At 38.9% G+C, this 25665-nt stretch overlaps 1 protein-coding gene across 5 annotated transcripts in view; it reads right to left on the bottom strand.

The window, feature by feature from the left end:
• The window catches only part of HLTF (helicase like transcription factor), a 46474-nt gene that overhangs the window by 7382 nt on the left and 13427 nt on the right, over positions 1-25665 (bottom strand). For 2 of the 5 annotated variants that reach the window (XM_075418498.1, XM_075418499.1), the window contains exons 3-22: positions 21967-22021; positions 19659-19866; positions 18887-19053; positions 18291-18424; positions 17245-17342; positions 16431-16505; positions 16049-16240; positions 15828-15923; positions 14765-14813; positions 12387-12474; positions 11613-11692; positions 10647-10736; positions 10329-10426; positions 8855-8998; positions 7909-8047; positions 7004-7139; positions 6520-6699; positions 5932-6056; positions 4526-4704; positions 732-860 (exon numbers count right to left, since the gene is read on the bottom strand). In XM_075418498.1, coding sequence (XP_075274613.1) covers positions 732-860; positions 4526-4704; positions 5932-6056; positions 6520-6699; positions 7004-7139; positions 7909-8047; positions 8855-8998; positions 10329-10426; positions 10647-10736; positions 11613-11692; positions 12387-12474; positions 14765-14813; positions 15828-15923; positions 16049-16240; positions 16431-16505; positions 17245-17342; positions 18291-18424; positions 18887-19053; positions 19659-19866; positions 21967-22021 — 2462 coding nt within the window. Of the gene's footprint in view, positions 1-731; positions 861-4525; positions 4705-5931; positions 6057-6519; positions 6700-7003; positions 7140-7908; positions 8048-8854; positions 8999-10328; positions 10427-10646; positions 10737-11612; positions 11693-12386; positions 12475-14764; positions 14814-15827; positions 15924-16048; positions 16241-16430; positions 16506-17244; positions 17343-18290; positions 18425-18886; positions 19054-19658; positions 19867-21179; positions 21273-21966; positions 22022-25665 lie in introns of those variants that run through there. The other 3 variants (XM_075418500.1, XM_075418502.1, XM_075418501.1) reach the window with 3 other exon arrangements.

The following is a 25665-nucleotide window of genomic DNA, read 5'->3' as shown; positions in this document are numbered from 1 at the left end:
GTTCGTAGATCTCCACAGAAATATTTTTAGGGAATAAATTTATAACCAACTTTTGAAAGAACAATAACTTCATTACAAATTAAAATAAAATTTAATGTGAAAAGCATTCTCAAAACCAAAAGGTCAAAGTACAAGCAGGAAGATTTAATCTTTGGCAGCAAATGCACAATGAAGACAAGGCAAAAAATGATGTGGCAGACCTTGACAAATAGGTCTGTGTAAATTAAAATAAAAATATCTCACTCGTTTATCTGACAAGTGTTATATATGCCCATTTAGTTTTCCCCTCTAGACCACAATATATATTCTTTAGACAAGTTTTAAGAAAGAAGAATTTATTTAAATTTTTAGTTTCCAAAAGTAAATTAAGAGCTGAATAGTTTCAGTGGTTATAGAACTACACCATCTTCAGAAACAGAAACAAAAGGCAAAGCAACAGCTCTTTTACCGCAAGTTTTATTTAATTAATACACATCTATGTATGGCACAATGACCAGCATCAAATGACAACTGGCACACCTTTCGTCGTTTCCCTGCTGCAAAATTTGTTTGTGATAAGATTTTTATTATGCATTTTCTCCTGTGCTGGCTAGACACACTGTGCACTTTTAAATAATAATTTAAAGTATACTATGCATACGTAAAGTATGTTCAGCATATTTACATAAAAATTCTAGAGCGTGCTCCTGCAAAACCTTAATGAAAGCCAAGTAAAACAAAATGGAACGTACCTTTGAACTGGATATCCACTCCTGATCAGACTTCTTTCCATTACTGGAGTCTATTTCCTCTTCTAGGGGACATTCCACCAAGTGCTCTACTCGAAGCTCATTCCTACAGAGAGGGCATTTGGCATTTGGCTACAAGAAAGCCCAAATAACATTAGAAGAAACATATTAAATAAATTATTTATAGCAAGTACTACAAATCACCTTTACAAAGCATCTTTTATGAAATTACTATACTGGTGTTCATACAAAATATCCTCAAGAAGAACATTCATTCTTGTAACGCACTGCTTTGTCATTTCTGACATTCCAATAGAAATATTTTATTTGTGAGAGCATTAAGGTGACATCAATGCTGCATGTTTAAAAACACTCAGCCTTCCTTAAAAGTGGCCTTCTTTCTGAGCATATTTATACTCAAAATAAGCAGCTCAAGATTTAAAAGCAAGCAAATACTTTGGCTACAAGGAGAGGACTATTTAAAACATCAGCAAAATAAACCATCTTTCAAAGACAAGATCTTTCTTAGTTACAAAGAATGACCTTTTACCCTTTTTCTTCAAAGCCTGCACAGAAATAATAGCAGTCTGATGAACTATGCTTTGTCAGGGCCAGACACAGGGTATCTTCTCTTTTTACCCAACAGACATGAGAAATGAGACATAATTTAACACCAAAAGCTTTTTTCTCTGAAGCATACCCTAGATAAGTCAGAGTTTAGAACGTATATAATAGCACTTCCCTAGGACTACTCACAAAATTTAACAGGAGACCGTGCACTATACAAATACACAACTTTGTGAAGCAAGAATGACAGACATGAAAAACTTTTGCCTAACAGAGCAACCCATTAAAATTAGCTAACTCGGTTTATATAGCAACCTGGCCACAGAAACAAGGCATCTTTAGACAGGCTGCAAAGCAGCCCTCACAAAGTGGATGAATACTGGGGGGTGCTAATCTGTAATAAACCTCTAGCCAATTAAAGAGGCTGGCAGTCATAGTCTGTGTACTGCAGCCATAAAGATATCCTTTCAAAAGACAGAATCTTAACACAAATAAATCTGAAGTAAGTCTCCAAAACACAGCTAAAAATGAACCATTCCTGATTTGGCAGCAATCCAAAAATCCTGCAGTAACGAGACAAAGTAAAGGAGTTCTAATGAATCTGAAACAGTTTTCTGGAAAAAAAAAATCCTAACCGCGCTCATAAAGACTTTTTTTTTTTTTTTTTAAATAAAAGGCTTACATCTTTCTGCATCCCATCTCCAATTTAGAACTGTAATTGCAAACAACAGAAAATCCAAAACACAGCTGAACAATGCCAACACAGACAGGGAAGGCTTGCAGTGACAGCACATGAAAGTGACAAAAAATATCTTGCTATCAACAGCTAGAAGAAAAAATAGAATGTTTTGATGCACATATGGCAAACTTTTACAGGAATGCAGTTAATACACAAAGACAGTGGATTACTGTAGAGATTTTATAGCTTTATTGGGACTTCTGCATAGGATCTTTACTTACTTGCACAACTCTGAAGCTAGCCTCAGTGAAAGACTGAAATGCAGCAGGTGTTAACTTCCAAGCTGTTAACTACTAAAAAGTTTTGCCACTTTCAGTAAAGCTTTTCTAACATTAACATTAGAAAAAGATTAATATTAGAAAGATAAAATGGTCTTCAAGTCTGCAGTACAATGAAAGGCCAAACTTTTCACCCAGCTTCACATCCCATTCCTCACTGATGGCTTAATGCTCTCATGTGTATTCATAATGGAAGCCACAGGCATCTGGCCTGGAAGAATCCTGTCTGAATCCAAGTTGTTTTAGAGGAGATACGTGTTTGTTGGTTTGCTTTGTTTTTAAGGTGGTAAGTAAAGTATCTCCCCAAGGTATTTACTAGGAAAGAGTTGGATTGTAATGATTCCCACACAGGAACTACCCAACTGAGATGCACCACTAGGATGTACAGTGGATTCCCCAATTCTGGAATTTTGATGTCTGTCAGCATTTTGGCTGGAAGCTGCAAAAACTTCTCTGGGAATTGATTTAAATCACGAATCATTCTGAATATAAGAAAGGCTGACTCACTCACTGCTTTATAAACTCCTGATAGTTCAAAAGAGCAGAATCTACACCCACCCCTGTTCAGGCTTCACTACTGCAAAAGCAATCTACGGAACAATGTGGGATTGATCAAAGGGCCTAGTTCTGCAGATTCCAAGGTCCTTCCTAGGCAAAGCACAGCAAATAACTTGACTGTACAGTCAAGTAATACAGATTCCACCATGTCATAACCTGATTTATTTCTCTGCATGCCTAAATGCACCTTAAGGTTGAGCAGGGGCACCGACTCTGTTACGGCCACATTAAGAACTACATCACTGAACAAACACCTTTCCTTAAAGAGTAATTTCATATCACTAGTTTCCCCTCAAAATTCTCAGAAACTCTCGACTGGGATATCTGCATGTCCTGGGTTAGGCCAGGATTAATTTTCACAAGAAGCCAGGAGGGGACACAGCTGGGCCAGCTGACCCAGACTGGCCAAACAAACTGGGTATTTGATACCATGCGATGTCATGCTCAGTTCTGAGGGGGGAAGCTGGCTGGGGGGAGGTTAATCGCAGCTCGGAAGCGCGCTGGGCATAGGGTGGTGACAGCTGCTCTGTGCATTGTGCTGTTTGTTTTGTATATTCTTCTTACCAGTATTATTGTTACTATTGTACGCTTCCTTTGCTGTTCTGTTAAACTGCCCTAATCCCGACCCAGAAGTTTTGCCTTTTTTTAATTGCGATTCTCCTCCCCAACCCAGCAGGCGGAGGAGCGACACAGAGACCATGTGGTCCTTTGCTGCTGGCCGGGGCCAAACCACCACACTGTATCAGAACCTGGCATGTCTAGCAATGAAACAAAGTCAAACTACATGCCAGACAGACAACGCCTCCCACCTTTGTCTTGTTAAATTGACTGATTACGCACAAGCAGGCACTAATTTGTCTCCTGCTCCCTCCTATAAAGAACACCACACCTAGGTTTAGCCTGGCACTTGCAGCTCTACCATGGCTGAGCAGGAAGCAGAACAACTCCAGAGAGAAAGCGCAGCAGCAGTGGATACAGATGGTGAGCCTACTACGCTATTAAACTGCCCTAGAAAGGAAAGGGGCAAACAAGAAGGAAGAGTACAGCTTAGAAGCACACAAGAAAAATAAACATTATTTTTCAAAAAAGCAAATCAAAAGATGCTCATCTACAAACTTATTCTGGAGACAGTCCAGAGAAGAGCCATAAAGATGGCCCTCCAGTAAGGCTGCTGTTTCACCACAGAATGTTATCAGCTTGGAATAAGAATAGTAGACATAATTTCAGTTCAACAGAACTTCCAATACGCAGCATTGGTCTCTCTTAAGCACAACAATATATACATGCATCACATCACATACAAGCAATGTATCCAGTAAGATACACACAATATATCCAACAAGAGGTATCCAGCCATAAGGAGGTATACAATGCTGCACTGGATGCCATCACTTTTACCCTAGGGACAAAGTAAGATGAGAACAAGGGAAAACGTCTTTGAAAATACTGATGGACCTTAACACTGTTCAGTTTGACAGCTAGTCTCTCCATAGTTCGACTTCAGGCCAAGAGTTTTTATAACCCAGCTGATAACTAGGTTTACACTGTTCACCATTTATGATTTAAAAGAAAAATAGCTAGATGGCCTTCTGGCGATACCGGTTCATTGCCTCTGAATAGCTATTACAATTAACGGTAACCACAGCACAACCAACCTGTTCACTTCTGATGACTTCAGAAATACACAGCTTACAAAACACATGCGCACAGCGTGTTATCACAGGAAGAGTCAGTGATTCCAAGCAAACTGCACATTCTTCATCTGAACCAGAGCTCAGAACCAACTTCATTTTACTCACTAAAGTCTCATGCAGTTCTTCAGGAGTTTTATTACCTGCAAATATGGAAAGATACTTAAAAACAGAGATTTCCACACAGGAAACTCTCTGAGCTGACAAAATGCAATTAGGACAGTTTATACACAATGAGGATATAGCCTACAGTGTATAAAAACACAAGCTGCAAATCGTACAGCACATTACAGCCTATTATTGTGAAACACATTAAGAGTAATCTTACTCGGAAAAATTCAAAGAACCTTGACTACATGCTCAGTGGTAAGTACACGTGCGACACAATGCCTAATGGGAACAAGCAATTTTCATATGGCAGCTGGTCACGTAACAATAATACGGAGATGATTTATAGTTAAGATTGCTTTTTTATTTAAATAAAGAAACTAAAATCTTACTTACTAGTTACTAATTAATTTCTAACTAATTATTGGACAACTATCAAATAATTTTTCCACCCTGTATTTTTCAGGAAGATAAATGACAACCTTCCAAAAAAGGTTCTCACCGTATCTCACTGGTTTTTTGGTTTCCTGAAAAATCGCATCTACACCAATGGCATCTCAAAATAGGATTTTTCAAAATATTAAATGCGAGAATTCTCAAATTTAGAGTATTTCAAACAGACTATACTTTCTCCTGAAAGAAATACATATAATTTTTAACACTACGTAACCATGCAGTTCGGGCTTGTAAAAAATAAAATCTCGCTCTCCTTTCAGTCCTCTGTGTTCACCCTTCCTCACAGCTGTAACAATGTCAACCATTTCCTATGCTGCTGAAGAGGAAAAGTTTCTGCTGACACAGCTACTAATCTACAAACCATGCCCCAACCTCCTCTACATCTTCTCTCCTGAGGCAAAGTAAAAAATTTGCTGTAAAAGCCCTTCTGTAAATTATTACAACAGATACAGTGCTTTTTAACAAGCCTCCTGCATTTGGCTCTGCAGAGGTCTTCCGTGGTCCTTTCTGTATGGGCTGTCAAAATTTATTAACTCCTGATTCTAGCCTTTTTAACTACTCATACTTCACTGCTTTCGTCCGTATTTGAGTGCGTGCTCGAGTACCCACTTCTCAAACATATTCAAATGTATCACGGTATGAAAAAAAAAAAATAAAGGTAACAAAGATTGAAGTTCAATAATCCAAGCTGAAAAGAGGAAGGCTGACGCTACAAAGCCTGCAAAACACACAGACATGTTTCTGTTCTTGAATACAAAGTGCAAGTCCTGTTATTAGAAACACAGGAACCAAAAGCATTCACTCACCAGCTGAAAAACTGGAAGAAGATGTATTTATACAAAGATTAGGATGACAACAAAGCTGCCTCAATCTGAGCAGGACACCAAGGATGTCAGCATAGTGAGCCAGTACAGTCCCTGCACTGAAAAATCTAAACAAGTGTTTCATGGTTAGTATGAAATGCTACAGCCTGAAGTAACAGATGACATGGAAGTTATCAAGTTTAGCTGTTAGAATGATGTTCTGATTTTTCACTTTCCTGTTTGAATATATTTTCTCAATTCCTCTTCTGAAACAAGGTACAAAATGCTACCAGTAGCATGTTCTACTAGAAGAAATGCTAACACATGGTGACAAAAATTTTAACGTCATTCATTGTATACCTGGTATGCCTTTCTATTTCTCGCAAGACAGAACTTGTAATACATAGTTCTGCAATAGTCTCTACTTCACTCTTCAGAACTGAGCAGATGCTGTGCCAATTTGCAATTATTAGCTTACAGCATACAAACTGACACACTTTGCTACTAGAGCTAACACAATCAAAACTTCCAAAAGATAAGTTTGTGATATCAAACTTCAACCTTCACGATTAAGAAAAGACTTCTACTTACCTGCTAATAGCAGCCTTGCCCTCCTTCTTCACAGACTCATAGACGCGTCTCTCTTCCTCCGTAAGTGTAACATGCTGAATAAGTACTTTACGTTCCGGTAACTCCAAAATGGGTTTTCCTTCAACTTTACTTGTTTTAGTTCTTCTAAGGGTAATACTCCTAATCAGAGACTGTAAACGCCTAAAAATACATATATAGATAATATATTACCCAGCTGGTGTTGGTTTTTTGGTGGGGTTTTCTTTTCAGTTTATTGCATAAATACATGTTCCATAAAAAATCCAAGCCAGTAGTACAATATAATTCATTAATATGAAGTACTAAATAATTTGAATTATTTAATATTTATGAATTTGAACTACAAAATTGAAGTAAGAACTGATGACACACGCCTTTCCATTTTAAACATGAAACACCAATTTGTCACACTGCCCAACCACTGCCAGTCATACTCATTCACAGACCCTTTGGGAACACTTCATACCCAAGTCCTCCTGGAGCTCCCATTGTGACTGGACGTTGAATTGTTCTATGCCACCACTCTCGATCAGTAAAAGGTTTCAGTTTCAAGAAGGAAATAAGAGACCACAAATCTTTTACAGAATTCTGAATAGGAGTGCCTAACAAGAAAACAAACAAACAAAAAACCATTGTAAAACCTCAGAGAAACTAAAAAATACCGATTTTTAGTCAAAGTGAAAATTCTGTGCTTTCTCCAAACCATACACCATGGACAAGGCCTCTTATAACTAGGCTGACATGTCACTAAGTATAATACATATTATTTTTTTAATTAAAATATTACAAAGTACTTAAATGATATTAGTAAGAGAACTGCAGCTCTCAGTGCTAGGAAGACTTACTTGTTAATATTTCCATTTCAGCTTCACCAGTAGCGGTTACATCATGATCTTCTTTAAACTACATTTAAAGATCGTATGCTTGCCTGGTCCCTGGCAGTTTCTAGGATGATTATTGTATTTCAAAAAGCTACTGATATTCAGGTAAGTACAGAAGAGTGTGAACTTCTAACTAGAAGTAACATTCCAGTTCATAAATAGATCCCTTTCTACTTGCACTTCCACCAAATCTGAGTATCAAAAATTATTTTAAAATTTGTGTCTACAAACTGAATAATAACAAAAACTAACAAAAAACCCCAAACAAAACCACAAACCCAAGCAAACAAAATCAAAAACAACTAAGAGAAGATGCACCTAAGTCACTGCTCAAAGACAAGTTTAAAAACATCCCAAACGAATTTGACACAAACAGACATTAACCATCTCCCAGAAACAGCCAAAGAGGAAACACCAAGTGGGAAACACAAGATGATGTTGTTACACAAACATGATTTGCACTGTGTTTCCTCTGCTGGCAATGTTTTACCTGTAAGTACCCATCTTCTGTGTCCCTCCAGATTCAAAGCAGCTTTGGTTTGCTGAGCATTTGAATTTCGTATAGTGTGCCCCTCATCCAACACAATTCTCAGCCACTTGACTTTATGTAAAGTGCTGTCACCTCTGATCTGAAATGCAGTATTTTTTAAATCTTTGACTCAAAATCCGTTTTTGCAATTTGGGTTAAACAAGCTATTAATATAACAATTCCACAATTAATAATGGATAGTATTTATTTGTATCTTGTTTATCAGCACAAAAGAGAAAAACTAAGAACGAGGTGTTCCTTCTTTTAGATTTACTGGTTCCTAGAAGATTATACCAGTCTTCTCATCCTTGAATATGAGGAATGAGTTACAGTAAAAGTAAGCTGAGCCTGAAAAGAAGAAAGGTTTCAAAGACACAGAGATACAGAAAACAGATCAGAGAGCAAATTAAAAGCTTATATTACATTTGAAGATTTAAATCTTCATGTTTTTAAAATGGCTGGAATTTCTACAAAAAATTCACTTTACAAATACATCTCACGCAATAAGCTACTTGGTTGCGGCCCATGTGCAACAAGAACTATGGAGTTATGTCTTTATATGATCCATAGTATTTGAATTTGATAAGGAAAGGCAGAAATGGGAGTGTCATGCCACTAAGATTTGAGATTTACATACTTGCCATCCTTTTCTATCCTTAAAAAAAAAATCTCTTCCTTACGCTGTCATAACTGCAGCCAAATAATTTTCTCCACAGGAGCAATCAATGAAAAACTCCCTTCATTACCACAGCAAACCCGTAAGAAAGTATGCAAAGCAAAACTACAGCTATAACCTTTTCATTGCCTACCAGAATAGCACTTGAATATACTGCCATCATTAGCCCAAAGGCTGAGAGTCTTGAACAGTAAGGGATCTTCAAAGAACACTTTTTCCTCATTTACTTACTCCATAATCGGTAGCTAAGATGTTGTATGTTGTCAGTACGATGTCTTGTTCTGAAAGAACTGATGGGTCTTTGCTACGGTCAGACCCATAATAAACATAAATATTTACACTAAAATCTTGGTGGATATGTTGTTCAAATTGGTCCTGAAAGAAAAGTTGTCCAAAGTCATCCAAAAGACACTGTGTTACTATACGACTGATAGAATAATATTCTTGTAAGTTGCCTTAACTAAAAGCCAGTTCCTCTAGCTCTGTGACATTCTACATCCACTTACATAACAAAAGCAATTTGAATTTGGCTTTCTTTTTACCTCTCCACCCAGGTGAGAAGAGGGACCAAAAGTAGTCACCTCAGTCATTAGTAATAGACACAGTATCACATTCTGGTAACTGCAGCTCTACTTCTTGCACGGTATTAATTCACACCCTGATGGCATATACACTTCAAAATCCAGTGCTCCTCCCAAATTATCACAGAAGAGCTTTTATGTTCTTTTTCACCTTCTGCCTTCATCTTCTCTTTGTTTATTCTTTCACTGACCATGTACAGCTTCTTCGCTTTAATGGGTTAACCACCTAAGTTTTAACATAAATGACGGCACGTCAAAGTACTCATTTTAAAATCAATGTTTATATTCCCCACGTTTGTTCTGTGAAGCACTCAGCATACAGTAATCTCAACAGCCGCTAAAAATCAACAATTTGATTTTTGAAGCACCAGACTCACAAGTTTTCTTTTTAAATATTTAATTTGGGTTTGAACTGATAAAAAAGTACTTTTTTACACTATTTGATGTTTCCCAATTCTATGCTTTTAACGCTTTACCTACAGTCTAAGATTAAACTGTTTCCTTTTCTTATTAAGATTCTAACCAGACAGCAAAAACTTCCAAATAAAACATAACTTTAAAGATATTCCCTTAGTATCTATGTTCAAAATGTCATGAAAACAACAAAAATTAACTAATGCAGACCCAGAGCTAGAAGGGCCCTTCAGCCTGTTTGCCCTAGCAGGCAGACTCCCACAAATCACCAACAGGATTGCCAAATTACTGAAAACCTCTAGTAAATGAAATGTCACATGCATTATCAGTAACATACAACAATACTTCATTCTGAGCGTGCAAGAAGAAGGACCTATCTCCTTCACCTTCCTCATCTGATTTAAGGAGTCAAATCACATGAGCTCCAGAAGTGCCAAGGGAATCTGCCTACTCAAAAGGAGGGAATGGAAAGTCAGCTCACTCTTTCCGATAGTGCCGAGTTTGCTGCTCGTGGAACTGCATTCTCTTTAAAATATTACTCCAGTTTTTAAATTTCTATCAAATACACCTCCCTTGTGAAAGCAACTCTGTTCCATAAAAAAGGAAAACCATGACCTTTTACTAGAATGAGAGACTACACAGAGTACTATTTCAACAGCATCATAATCAACATATATCACATTTACACATTAAGACAGCTTAGCACTTACAATCCAGTTGCTTAGGACAGACAGTGGACATACAATCAGTGTTGCTCTGGGGCCATCATCAGAGTATCTCTTGTCAACTGACTGAATGCTAGTGGTACCTGAGAAAACAGAAGTTATATTTAATGGCAAAACAGATCACTTCAAAGCAAAGTAGTTTAAGAAACTTACGGTTCCCTGAAGTCCTTTCTAAATTTCTTCACCTGAACAGCACCAGAGAAATTTACAAAGACATAAGCTTCATTTATTAAGTCACCTATGTATAATACTTCAGCTTCAAAAACCTCAGAAGTTAGTATTGTCTGTTTATCCCTTCATTACCTTTTCTCTTTGTCTGTCTTTTTAAACAAGTATATGAAGGTAGAAGAACAGATGCAAAGCCTGTATCTTCTTGGATAACACAGGAAGTTGCTGCAAAAACCCAGACAAACACAGATTTTGTACACCATCCAGAGCATATGCATGCATTTATTTTTATGACACGTTTCCTAAGTAATATCTGTTAACCAAACTACTTCTCCTCTCCAATAATGTAGAGTATCTCAAGTTGGAAGGGACCCATAAGGATCATCAAGCCCAACTCCCTGCTCCTCACAGGACTACCTAAAACCAGACTGTATGGCTAAGAGCATCGTCCAGACACTCCCTGAACACAAACAGTCATGTGTGCAGAAATACAGCGTCTTCTACTTCAGGTTATGAATCTTTAGAGGAATGCAGTTTCCCAGTCATTTAAACAAAAAAAAACCAAACAAAAAAAAAGATTAGCACAGGTTTCACTCCATGTACTTTAAACCAAAACTTAACTGCTTACTCCAGAGTACCTGCAGCCCTTCATTATTTTCCATGCACGGTACTTAGTTCAACAAATTATACATGTTCTTGCCTCTTCATGATCACATTTCAAGTATCTACCACGCAAGATGTACTTAATTTTTTGAGTTTGTTTTTTCCAACACTAGTACCCTGACCGCAAGTCTCCGTCAAATTCTAAAAATCTTAGCAATTCTGTTTTTCACCATCCATCTGATCCTGCTCACAGCTTGTTACACCACCACTAAGGAAACAAACTACAACACTTCAGACTACAATACTGCTTTCCCATCCAGCAATTTCTAAGATTTTCTGCTTAAAGTTTTGGTTGAATAAAAAACAAACAAACCAACACAAAGTAATTTAGTTAATTCCTTTTCCAGTTAATTAGAAATCTTTTTCAGTTTGGTTTCAGAAAGGAAGACACCAGGTGTCACAGTAACCAATTAAAAAAAAAAATTCTTTGCAACTTACTTTCTGTTTGTTGCAGCAGACATTCTTCAGACTCTCCCAAGTCACTGCTTTCCGAATATCTGGGTTTCTTGGCTTTATCCCTAAGATATCATCATTAAGAAAGAAAAAAAAACCCAAAACACAACTCTACTACTGCTTGCATTTACATATCAAATCTTAAGAGCACAAAGCAAATGAACTTGATACCGCAAATAAGATACCACTGCGACTTCAACATTTTCTCTTTAGAAAGGTTAGAAAAAGGGAAAGCACAGAACACAGAGCTCATAAAACTTAGTACAGATTACTGAAGTGATTTTAAGAATTCCAATTATAAGAAGAGGCTAGTGTGGCAGGGAGGTTCAAACGCATTAGTAAGCTTCACAACTTCCTCAGCTCAAAGCTGTCTCTGTCAGAAACAAGCCTCCAAAGCATTTCTTAACCACTTAAAAACCCAGCGGATACTAGAAGAAAGATTAACTTCAGCCACTTTTTTACATGCCACACGCTGATGTTATTAGACATTTTTACTACTGAAGGAGACATCCAAGCATGCAGTCACACAAGCCACGCAGAATGTGTTAATGCTTTTTTAATATATTCAAAAGCACAACACATGATAAATGTAAGCAGATACAGAACGCATGATAAATGTAAGTAGAAGTATAGTATACTGAAAGGTGACGAGAGAGCAGGAACATGTTTTAGGCTAAGGGTAATCATAACCAAGTACCACTTTATTTTTACTCAAAATCTATGGAGCACACCAACAAAAAGATTATTCCAGCTATCTACCTTTTTGGAAGACAACTTGAGTATTTCAACCGAGTTGTTTCAAACTTCTTTACATTAGAAACACCACGCTCCATCACACTGCTAGAGTCTTCATAAAGAAAAAATTGGTATTTATGAAAAAAATACATAGTCTTCAGCTTGGTTATCAAACCAACTTCAGCATAACTTGATCAAGTACAAACTTCCTTTAAAACAACCTTCGTTCTGCATGGGGCAAGTACTACTGATACTGCAATCACAAATGAAAAATAAAAATACTCTTGAAACAATCTTAAATATTTACAAAGTCATAAAATGTATACTGAGTTTGCGGGTTGTCAAAAACAAACTCTCAAGAAAAGAGGAAAAACCAAATGTAAGCATTGTACTGTCAACAGTAAGAGTGCAGTTCCATAAGGAAGTTTTAAATAATGCTAAACGGCAAAGGTTTTTCTACGGGTCAAGCCTTACTAATTAAGGATTTCTACATTGCCTAAAACTAAATTAATAACAGCAACATTAACAGAAAAAATGTGGTAATATCACAGATGGGGGTGGGGGAACACTGGGGGACTTGTGGTTTTTTGGTTTTTTTTAATCACCTCTGCACTCTGCCAATAATAGCATATCAGAAGCAAACGCAAAACAGAAAACACACTAGGACAGAGTTGCTATCAAACTGAACGCAACAGCACTTGCAGAAAGATTTTTACTACAACTCAGGTAAGTGAATTCAGGCTTGAATTCCAGATTTAAACTTCAGTAAAGACTTTTTTTTTTTAATATTAGAAAAGTTTAATACAGTCCTGAAGATGGCAATGATATCTGGCAGAAATATTTAGGTCATAGTAACGCTTACATCGCCATGATATAAGGGCAAAAACGCTCAGGCTGTAGTGACATTGTTTAATTTAGGCCTGACTACTCTGTATAAACAAGGCATGCCTTACTAACAATTATCCCCTTGAAGCGGAGCTAACAGACTGATAAAAGGGGAACATCCAGCCCAAAGGTGCTGAAAGCTGGACGACTGCAGAAGCAGCATGAAGTTCACAAAAATCTAAGGCAACTAGGACAGGCGGCAGGGGGAGATCACGACCACCGACTCATTTTAGAACCAGAAAGACTGCACCCCCCCAGCTTGCGAGCATGCATACTTAAAAAAAGAATATATCTTTAAGATGAGCGTATAATGCGATGAACCAATCAGAATGTAATGAGTAATTTCTTTGTTTTTATAAGAGCGTGACTCTGCTAAGCGGTGTGCTAGCTTTGTGGAATTATCACGTAGCACCCATATTTGCACAAATATGCAACAAAGACAATACCTCTGCTCTACGTGTACATTAGCATATCCTACCCTGGGTAAACAATCTGTCTTTTGGGACAACAGCAAACCTTGTAAAGACTCAAGAAATAGGTATCAACTTAATGTACAACAGAATAAGACATGGGGGTGGGGGGGTGTAAGAGTTTGAAAGACATTATCATCACTTTTTCAGATTAAATAATAGTAGCAACAGGCTCTTCCCTCACTGCTGTAATACTATCTTGTTAAAATGCTTGATCCTCTGGGGAGGAAAAAAAAACAAACTTGGATGCTGCTATGCATTTCAGCCTTGGTAAGGGTTCTGATTTTCTGGTGACACTCCTATTGATCCCCATGAGAGTCTGTATTTTCTCCCTCCCACAGTACTGACAAAAATAACTTTCACCAGAGGCAGTTCATACTAATGCGTTCTCTCCTTACCAGTCCCTTTCATTTCTCTTGTGCTATCAGTTAGGCCATCCATACCAAAATTCCTTACATGGGAGGACAGAGAGGGAAAGTTACTCCAAGAAAACTTCAAGCCCCATACATTTCTTCGGTCATCTTCAAGAGCATGATAAGTTACAAAACATACTAACACCAAGTATAATCCTTCATATACATCTATAAATTCTCCCTGTACAACCTGAAAACTATTGGTGTTATAAAATCCTTCTACCTACTTGTCATTTGCCCATTACATAAAAATATTTTTTAAAAAAGTTACCTAATACAAAACCTAATTACAATTTTACTACTAGTGTTTACTGTTTAAATAAACAAGATTCTAACACATGCATAAGTGCTTCTGTTTTATCTACAAGGAAGGAAAAATGAAAGTAAAAGGAACTCGCAATCCATTTCCTGGATGTGGTAGCTTTTCCAGCAGGGTGCAACTTTCTCACAAGGCACTTAATATTGTCATATGACAACTGAAATATCTTCAATGGTGTGTTTTAAATACTTCTCTGAGATATTTAGTTTGTCAAGAGTTTGTGAAGACTAGCACTGACCACAAACTAAGGGTAGCCCAGATAATAACATTAATTATCATGCAAACATTACTGGACTTTTCATAGTTTGCTGTCACCTTTACGTAGTCTGCGTCCAACGCTGTTCATGCTCTTAGTACCAGATTCCTATTGAGGAATGGAAACTTTTATTCTTTAATGTAGCAACTGGAAAAAATGCCAATAACATTATTACACTAATCTGACCAGTGATTAACTCCTGCTCTGAAACATGAAAGACTTGCTCAGTGGCAAGTCAGACAGTCACTTAAAGCTTCCCTTTTTTTTTTTTTTAGTAGCCACATACAGAGTTCAAATGAAACTGTAGAGAGGCAGGGGAGAAAAACTCCGTCTACAGAGCTGCCCTAGAAAGAAAACACACACTAAAACTTCCCAGTTAACATTCTGAGGTCAAATATAAAGCATCATTTTGTTCAATTCAGACAAGTATGGCAAAACCAAACCAAACCACCAGCCTTAATACTGTCAGGGAATACTGCATCATAAATCACCTAATCCTAGCATTTAGTTTATTTAATCCTCTTGAAAATCGTATCATAACAAAAGCAAAATGCACGTGAACTACACTACCCAAGAAGAGTTTGAAATTGGTGTTAGTTCACTAACTGTAGCTTCCCCTCCTCTCTTCACTTCAAGTATTTGGCAAAAATATAACTGAGATTTATTTTTTTTATGTACTTTATACCAAGACCCTCTGCTTGTTATTTTGGTTGTTTCAAGCACTTCCTCCAAACCACACTGGAACTATGTATGCACGCCCCTAAAAACACCAGTTCTATTTGTGCAGTCACAACTTACCTATAGGAGAAACTTGTAAGAAACTTAAGAAATTATAAAAATTAACACCGAAAATGTTTCTGCCTTCGTAAGTTCTTCCTTGCAGTATACTTAAGCACGCACTCCTAAGAGAACACAGTCTACAGCTCAATTATACTTTCTGAAGTAACACAGTCCACCTACCTTCAACTCATCTACCCTATTCTTTCTCTTATTCGATGTACTTGAATAACTTCTACAAAATGTATACAAAGTTCACTATGCAGAAAGTTACTAGGCATGGGCTTTTATTTTTATTAACTGCTATATTAACTTTGTTAAATCAATCTTTGTCTTTCATCTCACCTTGTAAAACTCATCACTTGTGATCTTTTCTAAAGGAAGAGGCTTGCCATCTTGAAAATTTGTAAGAATCAATGCAATAGTAGTAAGCGTTTTACCCTGCATAACAGAAAAGAACATATTTCCCACAGATTAAAACAAACCAAATGACCAATCAATCAAGAAACATGCACACACATTCTGTATAAAAAAAAAAAAAATTCAAGGTTGTTAAGTATTATTACCAGTCCCATGTCATCAGCCAGTATTCCTCCAAGAACACTTTCAGGTCTCTGCTTTTCTGCAAAATTTGTAAGTATGTTGTAATATAAGTTACTTCTCTCTTCCCAAAATGGTGGCAAATCATTACTGTTCTCACGTGAAACCATCCAAGCTAACGCCTGCTTCTGATGGGGAAGCAAGAGTGTGCCAACAGCCTGGAAAGTATAGATACACATTATGCACTAATCACATATTAAAGATGGCATTCCATTTTTGATAAAGTCCTTTGTATCTTTTGATATTTTTTCTGATTCAAGCATCTCCTGGGTCAACAAGGCTAAATATGCATCTAGATGTTTAAGTATTTATATTTTTATAGAAAATGGTTTCTAGCTTAAGAAATACCTCTGTTGCTTCCATTTCACAAGTTTTATCATCTTCCTTCAGATCCTCAAACAATTTGTCAAATTCACTTTTAAGCTGCATAAATGAACACAAAAAAATGCAATTAAAATTACTGTAATTAAAAATAACCTCACTAAATAATCAATGACTCTACAAAACTATGATTATCTGTCACACGGTAATCAGTACAGATCGATCTACCACTTTCGACATGATCTGCTGGAATACGTTTGTGAGCTACTGCTGTATAAAAATTCAGTTGTTTTTCCAAGACAAACACATGCTAGTACAAGCATGAGCTGGAGAAGGGATGGCTAAATACAGTCACATCCTTGTACAACAACACTCGCTAAAGTAACTACTTCACTCTAATTTGCAAGAGCAAACAAAAAGCAAAACCAAAACCAAACCACCCTCCAGTCCTTCATGTATCACCCTGGGCCAAATCCGAAAATAAAGACTGGATTTCTGATTTTATTTTCGTTTGAGAACTTCACATGCTTGTTATCTGGTAAAGTATTAGGACAGAGAAAAGAAAACGCACCACCACAACAATGTAAAAAAAAACTCCTGAACAACCAAAACCTCCCCAAATTACATGGGACTCACGGCTGTCACAGCTAAACTGTCTGCTAACAGTATAAAAATTAAAAAGTTCAGAAGTCCAACATGACTTCAAAGCAAATCTGCGGTTCAGGGAGTGAGGGGAAAGCAACAAACTTCCACATCACAAGCACTGTTTTATTACTAAAAAAGTCTAAGGCTCCCACTGTTAAAATTCCAACTTCCATGTGTTTAAGTATGAAATGCAAACCTGTTCAGTTGTCAACTGCACAGCAGCATGAACTGGAGCACTATAACTTGGACCAGCTCTCCCAGCAATCCACTTTGATCCAAAACCACATTCTGAACCTAATTACCATTAAAAAGATAGCATTTTGAAACACAGCGGTTATGATGACTTCCCAGTCTCAACCTTGACTGGCTCATGAGTAACAATGCTGATTGGACTGTGGCCTCTAAGACAGTATCTATCTTTCACCATTTCTCTTGTAGCCTCAATTTATCCTTCACTTTCAGTGGGCCACAAAGGCTTTCCGCAAAGCTTCACAAGACTCACACGCCGTTAGCTCTGGGTTGGGATCCTTTGAGATGGCAACTGAGTTTCTTAAAAATTGCCATTTTACATGAAATTTGACTCAATAACAGTAAGATGACTGATAATGCAAAATGCTTTTTTACTCCAGATTCTTTTTCTATTAACAATGGGCAACAGAACCAGTAAGCTAAAAACTGAAATCTTGCTATATGTAAAACAGATCCATCCCTCACCAAGTGTTTATTTCTGCACGCATCCTTACTCCTGACCACCACTGCTTCCAGAAAGCTTCTATTTGTTTCACGTCTATTTGTTCACACCTCGCTACTAGGATACATGTCTTAGTACTCTGCTAAAAAGCAGCGCTGCCCCTGAAACCCTCAACCTGTGAAAGGGTCTATCATGTTTCTTACACACACACAAAAAAAAAACCCACCAACTTTTTTCAGGTCTGGAGAAATGCAAGGAATCATTATGGATTTTTAATGAACTTATGGAATCAAGTATATATCTGAGGTTGATCAAATGCCTCTCCAATTGCTGGCAGGTAACATAAAAGACAAGACACAAAAGCATACTTCCTACAAATTTTAAAAATCATGGCTGTTGGCTCTGAATTTTTCGCCAAAGTAGTTAAAGAAATCATTTTGTGAACAACAAGACTCTGGCGAGGATTAAGCCCTTAAACATTTCTTCCAACTAGTGGCAAATTCAATCTGATTATTTTAAAAAGGAAGAAAACCCAAAACTTCAAGACTTACCTTTCAGAGGAGGAGCCAATTTAAATCCATGCTTTTTTAGCTGATCTAGCACTGCTTCCTTGTTTTCTTCTCTTCCCCAAAAGCTCATTTGTACAGGCATGGTAAAGGCATTTTTTGCTCCATAAGGGACAACCCTGACAAAAAGCAAGAAAAAAAAACCCCACAGCAGTAATCTTTTAATTGTTTAATTTTTTATAATAAACCTTGTTATTTCTTCAGCAAGAGGTACTCTTAAGTGCTTATTTTCATCAAAACACAGAATGTTCCAGATAGGTGTTAGTACTCACACTGCGTCAACCTTTTATACAAATCACCACATGCAGTTAATTTAAGAGTTCCACAACAATCTTCAAGGAATTTGCTTTCACTAGTGTTTCTACATTTCATCACATACGGGAAAGAATGAACCGCATGCAGGTAGTTCAACAGAAGAATAAAGAGTCTGAAAACATGACGCTTTAATCATATTACCAAAAGCTGGCATTTCTGTCAAAAGAGAACACTTCTAAATAGTTATCAGAATTTGCTAGTGCAGCAGCAAGAAACTTTTCCATCATTTATATTCACAGAACCAAGAGAATAATATTCATACTTACCCTTCAACTAATGCTAGTTTGTTGTCCATAATGCCTGCCAATGCTGCCGCTAGCTCTTTTTTTATATGGCCTACCTGGTCGCCATTCACATTATTTACTTTCACTGCATTTTTATCGTAAGGATTATTTGGCTCCCTTTGAAGTGCAACCATTTCATTGTTATGAACCTAACAAAGCAAAACAAACAAACAAATGCTGGAACACATTCATTTAGTTGCAAATTATTTGCAGAAATATCTAATATACATTTACCTAAATACCATGAAGATAAAAGCTTCATTTGGTATAGCATTCTGTTCAGTCAGTCTAATACCCTACTACTTATTTAAAATATCTAAAGCATTACCAAAGAGCTACCTGACAGACACCAGCAATTTCAAAAGCATTCCTGAGCGCAAGAACTACCTTCAACTGCTATCACTATCTGTAAGGGAACTAACATCCCTTTTTGTCCATACAAACAGTTCAAAGATCCATCTAATTTCTTGTTTTCAGCCACTTTCATGTGCCTTATGTGGGTGAGCAGAGCTACCAAATAACTAAACCAGATTTGAATGCTTGCCACCTTAAAATAATTGTTGAATTAGAAGTTTTAGATTAAGTACTTCCCATGAAGAATGCTGAATACAGCAAATTAGAGGAAAAAAAAAATCTATTAAAAAACAATCTACTTGGTCAAAAGTTCTAGGAATTTTTGAAATTTAATTAAACTTATTTTTTCTGCAGCTGAAAACAACTTTTTCTTCTGCTTTATAATTTATCATGCACTTACAATCCCCGTGTAGTATCGTAAGCCAACAACACTTCCTCGCAAAGTTCCATATAAGATAGCTGAATCTGTATCCTCCTCTGTTACAGAAGGGTCACCTATAGAAAAGTCTTCCAACCCAATACTGGAGTAAAAGTCAGAAGAGGAAAAATGGGAATAGTTTCTCTCTCCTCTGCAGATGTTATATTGAGAGCATCCTCTTGCAGATTCTCTGCAGAAAGAGAAAGTGTGAACTATTTGACAATTACTTTAATAATAACAGAATTCTTATTTCCTGGTAATCTATTTTGACCCTTTATATAAGGTTACCTATAAACCCCAGTTTTACAACTTTATTCAGATAATACTTAAATTGAAACATTTTTTTAAAAGTTTTATACTAGGAGAAAACTTTGTCTCCCATTTTATAATCCCTAATAAATGAGTTTAAGCCAATCACAATAAAGAGCTGACAACTTAACTCACTGAAGTACAGTACTTGCGCGTCCTATCCTGCCTTTCCTCACGGGGTTATTTTTGTCAACATTAAGAATTCTCCAGATTTAGTTACATTTCTAACTATACCTGACACAGCAAAATTTCTGTGTATTTTCCTAACACAAATTTTTCCTTGTCTAAGAAAAAGGTTAAAAACCCTGTTTGTAACTGATTAACTCTGTATAACTTCACGCCTATATCCACAGAAGTTGAAATACTAGAACTACATATTTATTAAGCTTAGCTTCACACCTTGACATCTATTAGTAATACTTTATAATACTTTAAACTTTAATCAGCTAGTCCTACCTCACTCAGGTAATTACACTGGGTACCTCTAACACAAGCTTCTGCTGCCAGGCCCCCTTTCTGGTGCACGGATACACGCAGCGACTCACGTTACCACGCACCACGCGGTGGAAGCGCCTCTGGCCATGCACGTAACACGCGCCTGAGCGAAGATGGACATGCTAACAGGTTTTTTTTAGTCAAGCAATCTATAACAATAAAATCTGAACACAAGCTTCAGGTCATACTTTATAATCACGACCTCTGGTATATCGCAAAACCACTGTGTTGCTAGATTAATTTAAGAGTACCGCCAATTAAAATAATCAGTTTCCATATATCACTTATTCATAGCTTGGCACAGCAAACTTTGATTTCTTTTGCAAACGCTGTCTGAAGTTACTGTATAGTCGGGGCTCCACCTCCTCCGACGGAACGCAGAGCACCCGAGGCGCCTCTGCTTCGCGCTGATGGCCCAGGCGCCAGCGCGGGCGGAACCAGAAGCCCTGCTGCCACCGCCCTGCTGCACACCTCCCGGGCAGCCCCGCCCCACACGAACGGCCTCGGCGCCCGGCACCGACCGGGCCAAGACCGGGGCGGCGGAGGCTCCGAGTTCCTGTGCTAGCCAGCTCGGCTCGCCCCGCCGCCCCGGCCGCCACTCGCGGGACGCGGCGCGAAGCGGCCGAGCGCGGGCCGGAGCCGCCGCGATACGGATCCGCACAGGCCCATCAGCACAACCACCCCCACCCCTGGTCTCACTTGGGAGGCCTTCGGGCCATGGTGGCAGCGAGCTGCTGCGGCCGAGCGAGCGCTTCCCGAGCGTGAGCCGCGCCCCACCCCCGACAACGGCAGCCACCAATGCCCGCAGAGACTGCGCACACACCGGCCAATGAAGACACCGCAGGCAGGAAGGGGACGCGTCTTCCCTCCTCCTCCCACCCGGTGCGCGCGCCAGCCGCCTTCCGGCGGCGCGGAGCCCGCGGGGGCGGCTGCGCCGTGACGCAGCGCGACGTGACAGACAGCTAGCTCTCGTCCGCCCGGGGTCCCCGGCCCTACCAGCAGAGCACGTGACTTATACCGGACCAGGGGTACTGCCGGTACGGGCTGCTCACTGCGGTGGAGAACGCGGGCACTGAACCCTAAGTTACAGGCAAGAAAACGCTTGCGGGATTGCGGAGATGCTGAGAAGAGGAAAGAGGATGCAGAGCACAAGGCGTGAGACTGTCAGAATGCGGTTTTCTGAAAGCCTCTCCCTTAATAAGAACCTGATTTGGAAAGCAGCATCTCTAATACAGTGAACAAGATAAAAGCCTGTGGCACACTGCCTTGTGCAGAAATGGTTGTTGTTGGGAATCTCTGAAGTGTCTGTGCATGAGCGCATCAGTCGCTGTCGTGGCCAGTGAGCATTAAAAGCATTTACATCCTTGCAGGATACAGCCTTTTGAGAAACATTTTCACGTCACTTAAGAGAAACCACTGTGGAGTTTCCTACAGCTTCTCCCAAAAATCGTAACTGAATGAGCTGTAATTTAATTCAAATACATACTTGCTGTAACCAACAACAGATGAGGAAAATAGATTTTTTCTTCTTAGTTGGCCTGCTGTTAAAAAAAAAAAAAGGATGAGTTTTAAAAGCTTCCTTTGCTAAAAACAGAATGCTTTCACCCACCATTCCAGGATGGCGTTCCATTCCATTAAATAACTGAAAATAAATACTTTCATGAAGTCACTGGGGCAGCCACTGCTCTCCGTTAAAAGCAATGCTTTGTCAAAAAGGGTTTTATGCATCAGTCTTGCTGGATAAACCTAGATGCTAGATAAAAGAAAATTATGTAGTGTTACGTAAAGATGCAGGTTAATGTAAAAAAAAACCAAACAACCAGAACATCACCACAACAAAAAGAAACCAAATCCCAGCTTTGCAATTACTTACCCTTAAAACTTTGCCAACAAATTTTTTGTAAGGATTATCATCAGGGCTAACTGTCCCAGCATTAAAATCTAATGTATCTGATGTATAAATTCATTGGCTTACAATAGATTTGCCAGGCTAACTTTGTCAGAGGCAAAGAAAACCCAGATTGTTAGATTGATTTTTGACAGAATTTTCTTCTGAGTGAATACATAACTTCTCCTCTTTACATTTATACAGATACTGCTATGGTTCTACATAGTTTTAAGACTGACTTACTGTCTTTTAGAAGCCAATTTTAACTTCAGTCTACAGAGATTTTTCAAAAAGTGTAGTTTTCTAGGCAAGACCCTGTTTTTCATTAAATTACCGACATATTCTCATAGATTCAGTGGTTCAAGATGGGGTTAAAATCTGTCCATGTACTTGTTTTGGTCAGTGCAAATTTGCAGGTCACAGAGACAAAAATAAAACCTCTACTATAGCTTTCACAATTAAACCTATATACTTACAAGGAACACTATAATTTCTAGGGAACTATTTATTAGACTTTTTTTTGAGAAAAAAAAATGATAGAACATTCTCCTATAAGGACTTGCACATTCATCAAAACCAAAAGTGACAGAGTTAATTTACAGTAATTTTCCAACAGAAGCTCTTCTGCAAACCAGACTGGTTCCCATTTGCTTCCTAAATCTTAAGCAATTATCTTGGCTGGAATAGAGTTAATCTTTCTCCTCAGCAGCTGCTGCTGTGTTTTGCATTTAGTACCAGAAGAATGTTGATAACACTAATGTTTTCAGTTGTTGCTATGAAATCAAGGACTACTTCCAGTTTCTCACATTCAGCTAACGAGCAGGTGTGCAGGGGCTGGGAGAGAGCACAGCCAGGCAGCCAGCCAAGCTGGCATGGAAATATTCCATACCGTGGACGGCATGCTCAGCTTATGAACGGGGATTAGCAGGGCGGCAGGAATCTTTATTCTCTCGTTTCTGGGAGTTCAAATCCTCTCCTGTCTGGGAGTTTGACTTTTCTGGGAGTTTGGTATTTTTGGGGAGTTCTGTGAAAATTTGCAAAATCCATGAGTTCAGGGTTCTGCAGTCGTTGCTCAGGGACTAGCTGCAGATCAGTTGTCAGGTGGTGAGAAAATTGTATATAGTTTGTTTTGCATATGCATTATTATCAGTATGTTGTCTTATTAAACTGTCTTTATCTCGACCAACGAGTTTTACCTTTTGTCCATTTCTCCTCCCCATTCTGCTGGGGGAGAGGAGAGAGGAGAGGTGAGCGAGTTGCCAGCTGCCGGGTTAAACCATGACAGTCATGCATGTGGCAGACTGAAGGGAATCCTACTCCTGGGCAAGCCAGAAGACCTGGGAAGTGGAGTCTAATGCTGAGCTTCCAACATCCACAGTTCCATGAAAACGTACAACAGAGAATGTCCTGCAGTCAGAAATGCTAAGACTTGCACAGTTCACCGCTCTCTCACATATAACTTTGATATTTAAGATTGCTACACATTTGAACAGGAACAATTTTAAATATCAAAAGCCTTTCAGAAACAAATACTTCATTCATTTATACTGTTTATTATTATTCCTACACTGTTTCCTTATATCCACACACACACCCCCCCCCCCCCAGTAATTCTTCTTCCTTCATACAAAGCTTGCAAGATTTTTGTTATTTTTCTCTTGAATGTATCAGAAACACAGAATTAGTCATCTATAAAATAACAGCATATTCCAGTCTGGTTATATTCCAAACTGATATGACCCATATGGCTGAGACCACAAAGATCAGCACACATCATATCCTATAAAATGTCAGGTATAGCAGCTTACGTCCTGTGTGTGTCTTCAAAAGGGTTCCACTGCCAGGGAGGGGGCAGCCACAGCTTCTCTGGGCAGCCTGGGCCAGGGCCTACCCACCCTCACAGTGAAGGATTTCTTTCTCACATCTAATCTAAATCTGCTCTCTTCAGCTTGAAGCCGTTACCCCTTGTCCTATCACTCCATGCCCTTGTTCCAGCCCCTCTCCAGCTCTCTCGCAGCCCCTCCAGGCACAGGCAGCTGCTCTAAAGTCTCCCCGCAGCCTTCTCTCTCCAGACTGAACAGCCCCAGCTCTCCCAGCCTTCCCACACAGCAGAGGGATTCCAGCCCTCGGATCAGCAAGTTTGCTGATGACACTAAACTGGGAGGAGTGGTAGATTGATAGAGGGGATTGTAAGAAATGTGAAACTATAATAAAAAGCCTTAATATTTTCTAGTTTTTAGTAGTCTTTAGTACTGTAACTTGTATTTCTGCATGCATAGTGATCTAACAATATAACTGTTACACTAATCCCTGTTTTCTCATTAAGGAATGTAGTGGAAGGACATGGGCACAAGCTATCACTTAGTCGTTAGACAAAATAATTAAGTGAAACAAAAGTGGTCTTGATTCTCAGCAAATAATTGGGATAATTGTGGGATAAAAGAGACTCCTAAATAACTCTACTCCAGACAGCTCAGCATTGGGAGGGCAAATGCGCTAAGCTACAGAGATAAGGAGGCACCAAGAGAGCAACAAGACTGGAGCAAAACAACCTGAAGGACATGATATACGTGATGCTAGAACTGAGTTTGCGCAGAAACAAATGTCAATCAGTGAACAGCGTGATGAAGAGGATGGGCCTTCATCTTGGGACCCCCGAAGACCACCCAAAGATACTAACAGACATGCGTGAAAGATATTTACATATGCTAATTAGTTCCTAGAAATATAATGAATAATTACCTGTGTGATTGTATTTAACCTGAAGCAACAGGGTGTCTGGCGCGCACGATTGGAGGAGAAATCCCCCGTGTGCCCGGCGCCGCAATAAAGCATACCTGCTTAACAGTATACATTGTACTGTTAGGTTTTTCTTACCGGATCTTCGAATCAAGATACACCAGCAGGCTGTGCTGCCATTCAGCGTGACCTGGACAGGCTGGAAAGTTGGGCAGAGAGGAACCTGATGAGGTTCAACAAAGGCAAATGCAGGGTCCTGCACCTGGGGAGGAACAACCCCATGCATCAGTACAGGCTTGGGGTGGACCTGCTGGAGAGCAGCTCTGTGGAGAGGGACCTGGGTGTCCTGGTGGATGACAGGTTAACCATGAGCCAGCAGTGTGCCCTGGCTTCCAAGAAAGCCAATGGGATTCTGGGGTGCATCAAGAGGAGTGTGGCCAGCAGGACGAGGGATGTTCTCCTTCCCCTCTACACTGCCCTGGTGAGGCCTCATCTGGAGTACTGTGTCCAGTTCTGGGCTCCCCAGTTCAAGAAAGATGAGGAGCTACTGGAGAGAGT

Source organism: Opisthocomus hoazin, chromosome 4 (assembly GCF_030867145.1).
Source record: "Opisthocomus hoazin isolate bOpiHoa1 chromosome 4, bOpiHoa1.hap1, whole genome shotgun sequence".
NCBI classification, from domain to species: domain Eukaryota; kingdom Metazoa; phylum Chordata; class Aves; order Opisthocomiformes; family Opisthocomidae; genus Opisthocomus; species Opisthocomus hoazin.
The sequence above is the reverse complement of the archived record's forward strand: the minus strand, read 5'-3'. Positions and strand labels throughout refer to the sequence as shown.